This window comes from Polypterus senegalus, chromosome 16 (genome assembly GCF_016835505.1).
Source record: "Polypterus senegalus isolate Bchr_013 chromosome 16, ASM1683550v1, whole genome shotgun sequence".
In the NCBI taxonomy this organism is placed as follows: domain Eukaryota; kingdom Metazoa; phylum Chordata; class Cladistia; order Polypteriformes; family Polypteridae; genus Polypterus; species Polypterus senegalus.
Window position 1 is genome coordinate 51,065,565 of NC_053169.1, and position 12,273 is coordinate 51,077,837.

A 12,273-nucleotide genomic window follows, 5' to 3' on the forward strand; every position below is an offset into this window, starting at 1 on the left:
TCATTTATTTCATTTGTTTTTATTACATTCTTTATTTGCTGTTTGATTACCAGTTTACTTTGTTTTTGTCTCTGCTTGTGAGTGCGTGCAGGTCGGGCAAAGGCTGGCTGCATCCTTGGAATCTCCACCATAAAAATAAATAAATTACCATCTTCTCGACGGTGTGAATTTTAGCAGGACCGGACCGCTACAGCGTTACTCATTTCTCCTTGCTACTGATTGACTGTGATACATCTCCAGCTGAGTGTTCTTGTGTTTTCCATTTTGTTCCTCTTAACCCTTAAACGGCCAGACCTGGCTATACAGTAGTCGTTTCCCAGTTTCATTTGCAAGCACGCAGGAGCTGATCAGTGAGTGCCATACTGTCGTTGCACAGCCAGCTCATGACCACTGCCAGCCCCCTAGAAAACAAGGACGCTCCTCGAAAAACGCTGATAGGCTACTTTCACATTGCTCCCTTACTTGCGGCTGCTCTGTCGTGCGATATGCTTTGCACGCTACGCATACTTAAAAGCCTGAACAGCACCTGTACTTTTTGGCTGATTGCTTTCTCTGCTCCTGTTGGGGGTTGTGCTCCCCTATGATGTTGGTCTATTTTTTAATCGATAACTAACTGCATACTGAGCTCCTTTTACATCTGAAAGAGACATGTTTGTTTGAAGTGTTTGAATAAAGTTCTTGTCTCTACAATCTACTGTGTTTCTGTGCAATTCTGCGACCCAAGCGTGCTCTAGGAACGTAACCTCGGCGAATTTTGGGGGTGTACTATATTCTGCTGTCCATCTTTAAAGTGAGAGTGTTTAATTTTGGACTCTTTGCCTTACTTGACTTTGTAAATAATAGAGTAGATATAGCTTATAACTAGGGAGGATGGGAATTTCATTTTTTTATTCTTACAGGCACGATACAGAGAGAGGGCTGTGTATGTTTAACTATTTAATAATATTTTTTATTTACTTGTCATTTCCATTGCTTATCTCACTTTCTTTCTTTATTGCGGACGGATATTCATGCTAGAGAGACAGGACATCTGAAGCATCTATTCAGATGGGCTGCCGCAAATTGGGACCCAAGTGCTGCCATGCAGCAGGCGACACCTCAGCACCACACCAGTTCTGATCTCCAACAGGCCTGAACCCATTGGCTCTCCAATGGTTTTGACTATTCTGGGGATGGGGCTCCCAAGGGCTTTCCCCCATCCCTTTCATACTGCGAGCATCCTTCCTATGGGTGGCTGCAGCAGAGCTACTCCTGCAGACAGCAGAAAAGAGTCCTGTCTGTCGTCTCAGAGCTGGATGAAGTTTTTATTTTTAATAAACGGTGGCTGGAGTGCCAATCCTGCCACCAGCCCCCATGATTTCCCTGCAAGTTAGAGATCTGCTTGAAGGGTGAGATGCAGTATAACATCACACCCAGGAAAAGTCTTTAGAGTTCTGCTGCTTCCTGTTTTGCTGTATGGTTGTGAGACATGGACGCTAATGCTGTGATCTGAAATGAAGACTGGACTCCTTTGGTACTGTGTCTCTTCAGAGAATCCTTGGGTACCGCTGGTTTGACTTTGTGTCCAATAAATGGTTGCTCACGGAGTCCAGAATGAGGCACATTACCTGCATTACGAGGGAGCATCAGTTATGGCACTATGGCCATGTGGCACGATTCCTTGAGGGTGATCTGGCTTGCAGGACCCTCATTGTTGAGGATCCGAGTGGCTGGACCAAGCCAAGGGGACGCCCACAGAACACCTGGTTGCAAGCAGATAGATGGTAATTTCCAGAGGATGGGACTGGACCAAATGTCTGCCTAGGGAGTTGCCAACCAGCATCCTGAGCTGTTTTGCTGTGTGTTGGGTGCAGCAACTTGCTTTACTGCATGCTCCCAAACCTGACCTGACCTGATTGCTGACTGGGGAGGTTAAAGTCTTCAAGCACCTACTTGGGCACACAATCCACCAATCTTTATAAGTAATCCCAGTTGTTTCAACTTCTCCTCCTCACTGACCATTATTTTACTACTAACATACTAAAAGAATGTCTTTCGATCAGCTTTTGCATTTCACTCAATGCTTCTAACCAACTGCATTTTAGTTTTCCTGTGTTTATAAGCTCTATGGGTTTTGCCCTAGAGTTAGTTGTTACATACGTTGCTCTGAAAAAGGTTTTTGCCTCCTTCTTCCACGTTTTCTGTAATTTTGTATATTTGTCACAATGATTAGGTTAGACAAAATGTAATATCAAATAATGGGATCCAGGATAAACATAACACATCAAAATTGAAACTTAATATATTTAAGCAATGAAGTTATTCACTTTCAGAAGTAGCCAATACAGTGATCCCTCGCCATATCACGCTTCGACTTTCGTGGCTTCACTCTATCGCGATTTTTTTCTCATACATGCTTACGTCACTACGCATGCACTTTCTGAGAACTTTATCTAAGCCCTCGATGGCTCCTAAACGTGTTGCTTTTCTAAGCCTTCTGACAATAAAACTAAGCGCCGGAGGAAGATGCTTACTATCCAGGAGAAGGTGAAACTCTTGGATATGATTAAAGATGGCAATACCTTACAAAAGCCTCCTCACACATATGAAAAGACAGCGCCAGCAACTGCCTATCAAGATGTTCTTTAGCCGTGCACCAAGACACCCACTGCCTACTCCTAGTACTCCTTCAGCGGAAGAAGACAACAACGCACCTGCTGAAGATACTGCACCACCTCTGAAGACTCTGCTACTGAGGTCGTGCCTTCATAGGTTAGTGGTTGTGTGTAAGAACTGTGTGTGTTTGTGTGCAATTAAATGTACAGTACAATAATCTACTATAAAAGCGCTGGGATTGTCCTTCCGTTCCGTGAGTGCAAAGCGTAGCGGTATTCCGCTTATTACAGACTTACTACTTGCAGCTTGAGGTACGAAGTGACGCGATGTGAGCAGAGTTCTGGTGCTCTCATCATTCCCTTGCTTTTGTGCGCGATGCACTGGAAAAATAGACAAAATTATGTCTCTGGAAATAATTAATGTTGATGGAGTACAAATGCCTCACCGCGTAGTAAATATCAGGGGAGATGGTGCTTGCTTATTCTCATCTATAGCTTTTTTAGTGCCTGAAACTCCCGTCTTTACCGGTACAGATTCGAGCTGACATTGTACAACTTTGGACAGGCACTTGAGGGGATAAAAAAAAAAAAGCTTAGGTTTTCGGGAGATGTTATGAATGGGCACTTTGATGTTCCCATTCCCTACCTACACTTACATGCCTGATGTACACATGGAGCGCACAAAAATTCAGGATAAAAGTCGATCGCCTTAAAAGGCGAGTGCGCCTAGTAATATGACATTTGTAACGGCTAATATGTCTTATTTTCTCTTATTTTGTCTAATATATTGGGTAATACGAGTGTAATGGTGACTAAAGGGTGTTATTTCATGTCTAGAGGGCTCTAATAATGTTAAAAAACGTATTTAGAAGGTCGTAAACAGGTTTTCCATACTCTAACTGCGAAAATATTCGATTTATAAATAAAGAATCATACTTCGCGAAAATTCATTTATCACGGTAGAGTCTGGAACGGATTAACCGTGATAAACGAGGGTTCACTGTATTCATGTTTTTTATTGGTTTAATCAAAGTCCTGGCTTGAACCTAACATAGATGCTGGGGGCAAGACCTGAAATAAGCAGTTCTTGCTTGTAAAACTATGTATGATATAAAACATTCCTGCAACGAGTGGACTAAAATTAATCAAGAGCTATGTGATAGACATATATCAAATTATAGGAACCAGTAATTGCTGTTTACAATGCTGCAACAAAGTACTAAAATTATGGGGAAGATTACTATTTCACATGAATGATAGAGATGTTGGATAACTTTGTTACTCAAATAAACAAATTATATAAAAACTTGTATTGTGTTTGCAAAATGGTTCCTCTTCTCTAGCATTGCATTTTGTCTGAATATCTGAGGCAATTCACGGTTTACAATATACAAACACAGAGGATATTAGAAAAGACAAATACTTTTTCACAGCACTGTATGCATTATACAGCCATTTCTTTCCTTTCACTATCTTCTTTAGCTCTTCATTAATTGGCCTCAGAGTTCTTTTTCATTTCTTAATGCCTTGGGATAAAGTTGCCCTACATTGTATGCAAAATACTGCTCCACACTGGAACATAGGTCTGCAGGAAAAATTCAACCTGAGTAAATCAATTGCTATTCAAAACTGATTCACAAATTCCAAAAAGTTTTTTTTTTTTTTCTTGTTCTTAATTTTCTCTTTAAAAAAAAAACACTGTATACAATCACCTACAGTTCTAGAAAAGACCAGTTATCTCAAGTTTGTGTTCACATGATTGAATGCGCTGTTTAGTCATGATAATTTAACTGTAAACTTTGTCAGTGCTAAAATTCATCCTGGACTGCAGTTAATATAATCGTTAAGGGTTGTGCCTTAGGGTTGTGGTTTTATGTTTTTATTATGTACCTGTATGTGGGTGATTTATAGGAACTAGGGTTTGTGAATATTTGTGAAATACTTCATGCATTGTTTGCATATTTAATTATTCATATATTTGTTATTTGTTTAATAAAAACACATGCACACACACACACTTACTACCACAATGTACTGTAACAACCACCAAAACTGATGGGAGGCACACACAATAAATAAGATTAAGCCACATAACTAGGCATGTTTGTTTCTACAATCAAGCAAGTCTCCTCCTGTAGTTGAGAGCCACAGAAACGCCTCTAAAATAACAAACAATTTAGAAAATAATATGCGGCTATGCCATGTGTTGTACATTCATGGAGCTGCACCCTTAACAAAACCGGTATCTGTGACTTGCTGTGTATGGAGAAAGTAGACACCAAACTACACACTTGGCATCCTTGTATTTCAGGACCGAAAAGAACCAAAAGGAGGCATGTAAAAATAGAAGACACAGTCAAAAATATTGAGTTTTACAAAACCAGTGATGCAGATTTATTTGTGTTATAAACAAAACAGTGGCATGCAGGCTTTTCTTACACAGTATCACCACGAAACCAAGAAAAATGAAAAAAGGTGAATATATACAATATTTACGGTGAGTATCCAAAATTAAGAAAATGGAAATAAATAAATGAATAAATGTATATAACACAAAAAAGGTAGTCTTTCTTGATGTCAGTGTGGTCGGGAAGATGTTCCCCAAATGCTCAAAGCCTGGGCAGTGTGGTGATATGTTTAAGGCTTTGAACACTAGGGTTGTGGGTTCAAATCCCTCAACTGACACTGAGTGACCATGGGTATGTCACTTCACCTGCCTGTGCAAAAACTGGAAAAATATAGGACATATCTCAAAAGTAACGTACCTTGGATAAAGGCATTAGCTAAATAAGTAAATGTAATGCAAGCTCACCTATTACCAAAAAGGATTTTACTTTTGATAGATCCAGCTTTCTGTCAGTATTCCAAAGATGCATGTGGTAGGTTACTAGGCCACTGGAAATTGGCCACGTGTGCAAGTATGGGTGTGCAGGTTTATGTGTACCTTGTGGTAGACTGACACTCCATGCAGGGTTGGTTCTTGTCTTACAACCAATGCTACAAGGAAAGTAACTGGTCTCACATGAACTGGAGTTCGAGAAGCAGATTAAAGTTGGACAGAGTTAAAGAAAATCTTTATTTCTAGAAAAAAATTGTTCCTTTATAACTACAACAATCAGCCTTTGTAATGCCTCACTATGACTGCTCTCTTATCATTTGCCAAGTCAGATGTTTTCTTTTATTTGCAATTTTTTGTGTGTATTTGAGGAAGCTTGATGTTAATGTTTGTTAAAGATTGATCAATCAATCAATCAATTAAATGGTATAATGGATGCGATGAAGGAAAGTGGTCATTCACCTCTACCACAAACTTAATTGGAGGCCCTGCCCAAATTGCATAACTTGACATTGCCCACACTGTAAAAATATGTTAACACATTTTACATTTACTGTATAAATAATTTTGGGTCAAATAATAATGCGTTTGGCATTTTTCTAATTAAATTTTGTATCTATGGAACAGTTAATAACATTTTTTAAATTAAATAATTTTAACTCTAATGGTTCTTAAAAAAGCTACTCTGGGCTAAAAAAATGAAACTGCAGCAACATGTGTTGGTATATGATACATGATAATTACTTGTTAGGATGCTGTAATAAAATAAAATTTGAGTTGAACCAGAAGTCAGATGAACTGCAACTCATTAAATGCCAATTGCTACTACATTACACAATATACTGTTGCTGGCTCACCTACCTATAATCTTTAAATGTTGCTGGTGATGTTACCAATTTTTAGCATCTTTTCCTGTAATTATATAAATTTACTCAGTTGTGCAACAACCCATGTTCATTTTTCATCAAATACATAAACCTCCTGCTGCTTCATAAGTCTTCCCTCAACTACACTCTTTTCAGCTCTGCTGTCCAAATTGGAAAAGCCTTTTCTCATCATGAAAAGTACTGGTGGACACATCCCCAGAAAATTGATCTTACATGAAAATGAGGTTCTCTGAGCAGGAGCTGCTGGTTTTATCCTTCATGATCTACATCATTCATAATGTGTTTGTTAATTTAACGTATATACTTATTTCTATTCAGTTATTCAGACCAAACAACAGAAGCTACTGTATCTGCTATCAAAGCATTATTGTATTTCCACTAACTTTGTAATCTTTTGTTATCAAAATTACAGCATGTTTGCTACTTTCTCATATACAAAGTATAGAGAAAATATTGTAATCATCCAAAGATTCAGTGCAGAGATTTTGATGATTCTCAACGTTTTAGACCTTACTGACTTTCTTCTTTACAAAGTATAGGGAAAGTATTGGAATCCACCAAAAACTCCATTACGAGATGTTGATGAATTTTGACGGTTTAGACTTCCCTGCATCCGAAATGACCATTTTTGAAATCTGTGTGTGTATGTGTATGTAAACACGATAACTTGAGTACGCTTTCACTTAGATCAACCAAATTTTGCATACAGTATTAGGTACAAAATGTAAATTTCAATCAACTTTTGGGTGAGGTTCATTAACCGGAAATGGTACTTTACCTTTTATTTAAGCAGCTGCAAAATCCGATTTATTCAACTTTACTTTTATAATTATTTTTCAATATATTATTAATTTGATTTGTTACTAATGGCTCTTTAATGTACATAATATAAAAATATAATCATTGTCTTGTGGTTTACTCCTCAAATATCCATCCCCATACCTAAGTATACGAGAAAGTCAAGGGGAGACCACTCCCAATTTTTTTTTATATCATGACAGATATTAATGTTAGCATAGGCCTGCAAGAATTAATGACAAGAAAAGGCAAAAGCTGGTTCTATCAGGGATAATAATCTCAAATCCAGTAAGTATGAGGGTGCTACTAGGGGGACAAAATGCAAAATGCACAGCTTATGTCCTATTAGGGAATTTTCTAAGGACATCAGGTTAGTGTGGATATTAGGATTTCCTCCATGATATTCCCTGTTTCCCACAGTCTCTATATAGGATCAGTACTCACAGCAAGGATATGCTGGGATTGTATGTGGTGATAAGAAGGTACACAGACATTCAGAGTGCCTTGTCTTATTTCCTGTCTATGCTTTTCAACATAACAATAATTGTCCAATAATGAAGATTGAAATTTTTCTATCACAGAAGCTTTACCATTACACATAGATATAATCCAGAAGTGGTTCCTTCTTTTTCCTAAGATTATAAAGACATTCCACAGATGTGGGAATCACATCTGTGATAAGGGCAACGTTTTATGAATAGGCGTATCTAAACTGAAAAACTGTTATAAGATTAAGCTTACCAGAGTCATAGTTTGGTGGTTTCATATCACCTTGACTTAACTCAGTTCCATATTTTAACTTGTGGTACTTTGCTCTAAAAAACAAGGAGAAAAATAAAATGTTAAAGCTATGAGAAAATGTTAAAAACTGTGAGAAAATAACTAATTATAATATGTATAAGAACACTGCCTAAAAAGAATCATTTGACAAATTTAATACATTGATTCTAAAGGTCATCCTGTACCATCAACAGAAGACCAAAAAAATAAATAAATAAATAAATAAATAAATAAAGGATACAAAAATTCAGCTATAGATAAAACTATAACAAAAGTTTAATTAGTTATTCAAATAATTAAGACAACAGAAAAGGTCCTTATAATCACATTAGTTCTGGTTACCAAATGTTCACATTTCCCCATGCAGTGCAGGAGATAAACCCTAATTAAGATGTCCTGACTAATCCTTAAAAACCTTTTGTTAGTCCACATTTTAGATGTGACTAGTTTCGTGTTTGAGGAATTTATGAAAACAATCCACTGTAAAAATTGCTACACATACATCCCCACTAGTTGTAAACAGGTGCAATGCATTTGATTATTACTCAATTTAAATCTATTCAAAACAGAAAAAGGATCTGACCAATTAGATGTTCTGTGATTGTGAAGCTCACATCTATGTCAATGCAAATACTGGCAAGACTGTGCAGTGTAGTGGTTTACACACCCTGTAAGAGACAGCTTTAAGCGCAAAATGAGACTTTTGTATAGAAAATTAACTTCTTAAACATGCATCCATCTAAGAGACATAATTAAGTAGCATCTCCAGATAAATGAGTTTTTAAATTCTATTTTTGCAAATTATTGTGCAGTGGTGAAAGAAGTTTGAGATAACACTACTGGTTTTTATTTCAGGTTTACTGTTGGCGGTTTGTAACCTAAGAGCTGATCTGCTTCCTTTTTGTTGTCTGACACCACACACACTAAATTCCTGGATACCAACTAGCACCCATTCCAATATTTCATTTTACATGAATAGGATTCTAAATGATTCAATTCCAAAAGCAAAACCCCATAATAGTTAAAAATGACTTGTCTCTGCATGTTTGCCAGAAGTAAGCAAAAATAGCCATTCATCGTCTGTCCTTTTTTCTAAGTTATCTTAAGTATGAAATCATGGGAAGCAGAAAGCAATCCAAACTTCAATAATTACAGGACAGAAAACAAAACTGAACAAGATGCCAAACCACCACAGGACAAACTCACAAGTAGGGATGTCAAAAGAACTAATATTTTGGTGCTAAATTGATACCAAATTTCCATAAAAAGTTTTTTTTATTATACAGTATCTGTAGTACCAGAACTGACTGCATGTAGCAAATTTACTCCAGAAGGCACAGTAATACATAATAAAAACTGAGTAAAATCTAGAAATAAAAATGCTGTGTTGATGATACAGCACTGCAACAATACATGTCAAAAAGAAAAACAGCAAAGGTCATGTCTAGAAATGCTTTTGTGTTTGCCCAAGAAAATTTCAGTGCACGAGTGCAAGAATCATAATTGTTATTTGGGTGGATGGAACGCACACAAACAGGCTTGTGTTGTTGCTACTTTTATCCTATTATGGTATTATTTCAAAAACAGATTTGTGAGTTCTTTTACAGCAAAATAATGCAACTGATTAAATGAGGTGTAACTGTTTAACTTGTATTGTCATGCATTTGTAAAAAGTGATTAAAACATAACACGAGTAATGGGTTTTTAATAGTGTCCTACACAGCCCTGATAAATGAATGGAAGCTTCATATTTATTCTCTAATAGACTATTTGTCCAAGCATGTGTCAATTTTCCATCCGGTGTATAAAGTTCAGGGTCATGATAGAGGGCGACTTACATGGATCCAAAGTTAGGCATATAGATGTGGGAGGACCATCTGTACAAATAACAGCTGTAGCAAGTAGAGTGGCCATTTTTGCTTGTTTACATCAGCGACGACATGAGTTTGTTAATACCAAAATATATATTATATAGTGTTTTAATACATCCAAAAGACAAGGTAAACCATCCTATTAAAATGACAACTATTCCTTTAACAGAGATGTGTAATCAATGAAGCACTAAGTTAGCTGGACATCGCTGCTAAATACCATCTGCAAGCACTGACTTTGTATCACTCATTTAGTTTTTGAAGGCAAAATAATGTCCATTAATGTAACTCATAAGTAAAAGAACACATCATAAATTTGAATGTTAAGGTGAAAAAAGTAACTCTGTCCCACAGTTATACATTTAAAAAGCAATTTTCTAATTCTGGGAAGGAGACAGAGCTGGAGGTGGCAGAGTTAAAGATGCTAAGATTTGCATTGGGTGTGACGAGGACGGACAGGATTAGAAATGAGTACACTAGAGGGTTAGCTCAGGTTGGAAGGTTGGGAGACAAAGTCAGAGAGGCAAGAGTATGTTGGTTTAGACATGTGCAGAGGAGAGATGTGGGGTATATATCGGGAGAAGGATGTTAGAGATAGAGCTGCCAGGCAAGAGGAAGGCCTAAAAGGAGGTTTATGATGTAGTGAAAGAGGAGATGCAGGTGATGGGTATGAGAGAGCAAGATGTAGAGAACAGGAAGATAAGGAACAAGATAATCCGCTGTGGCAACCCCCAACTGGAGCAGCCGAAAGATGATGATGATACAGGCATAAGAAATAAAGCCTGATCACTCAAGATACCTTGAAAACAGGAGTTCTGAAATAAAGGATTAATGCAAAACTGATAAGCTGATTTCACACAGGAATATTTTAGAGAGAGAGAGGAGGTTAGGAGCATGCGCTGATACAGCGCATTGCTGCACCCACCACACGACAAACACACTTAGGATCCATATTAGGACCTGAGTGCAGCCATGTGGCGGGTGACACCTCAGCACCACACTAATTCAGATGGATTGGAACAGTGTGAGGTTTTTTTTTTTTATGGTGGCTGCCACCAACCCCCATGTTTTTCCCTGCGGCTTGGAGGGCCTACATGCAGGGATGGATTCAGATTAATGTCATACCCAGGACAGAGCAATTGCAGGTTAAGGGGCTTGCTCAAGGGCCCAAAAGGGCAGCATCCCTTTTGGCATTTACGGGATTTGAACCGGCAACCTTCCGATTGCCAGTGCAGATCCCTAGCCTCAGAGCTCTTAAATCTCAGATCTCTGCTGCAAGATATTAGGTTGGGGCAAAAAAAAGTGTGTAACAAGTTTGAAATTTGAATTAAATTTAACAATCAGTTAAATATTACTCCATTCTTTAATAACACAAATGTAAACCTTACAATAACAAATATTATAAACCTAACAAAATTGGTTCACTGACAAACCAGACTTTAACAGCATGTAGTTACAGAAAAAGCTATGAAGAATTAGTTTAAATGGAAATATCTAGAATTATTTTGGAATTCTCTAAGTCAACAATACATAATAAAATGTTTCAATTTTCAAATTTAGCACGGATTTTAAGCAGAAGGTTTCAGTTACTGAAAAGAAAATGTCATAGAATAAATTTAGAATGTGCACTTCCCAAGATAAATCAGATAGTTTGCAATACATTATTCTTTAAAAATCCTATGCTGACCCACCCAAGATTACACTGTGGAATCCCCATCTCTGCCACACATTAAAATTCAAGTCTATATTTATGAATGCCAATAACTGAAGAGTCAATTCAGTTTATGGTGAACCTAAAATGCCTTTTAGATGAAGGAGTAAAATATGACTATTATTAATGGATTAGCCACTATTAAAATAGACAAATGAATTAACAAGGTAAGGGAAAATTAAAGTGTGGTCTGTATTTTAACAGCAGGTACTAATGTTCATGTAAGGTTGAAACTGCTTAAAACATTACTTTGGGTACAGACAACCCAAACAAGCATTGTCTCAATGACAAAGCAAAAACAATTACGTGAAACAACCAATAAATGAACTAAGCTATACAGTACATCTTCTTCATATAATGAACTGAATGCAATGAACTATCACAAATCATTGTATTTTTAATTATTGGTATATGATATTTTTAAATTATGGGGAATTCTCTAAAGCTGTTAATTATGATAAAAGTTACATAGCATTTTCCATGGTTAACATGTACAGTACATGCAGTGTAAAAGACACATACTAAAAAGCAGATGCAGGAGGTTACCTGCAGTCTCCTCTTCCATCATACGAGGTTCAGATTCCAAACACATATACCTGTATATAAGCAAGCCCAGAAATAAGCGGGAGTTTTCAAAACTTCACACAAGCATGTTCATACACACAGATACAATTTTTAAGTTTGACATGCTTTCAACTTCACTTTGTAACCTGTATTACCAGAAAACCAAATATTTTAGAGAAAAATGCCAAGAATTCAAAAAATGCCAAAATAACTATTTGACCTTTAACCTCAA

The 12,273-nt window shown here is 37.1% G+C and overlaps 1 protein-coding gene across 1 annotated transcript in view; it reads right to left on the bottom strand.

Annotated features, from left to right (window-relative positions):
* The window catches only part of strn (striatin, calmodulin binding protein), a 190,992-nt gene that overhangs the window by 88,394 nt on the left and 90,325 nt on the right, over positions 1-12,273 (bottom strand). Inside the window, exon 3 of the mRNA XM_039738562.1 lies at positions 7,857-7,930. Coding sequence (XP_039594496.1) covers positions 7,857-7,930 — 74 coding nt within the window. The remainder of the gene's footprint in view (positions 1-7,856; positions 7,931-12,273) is intronic.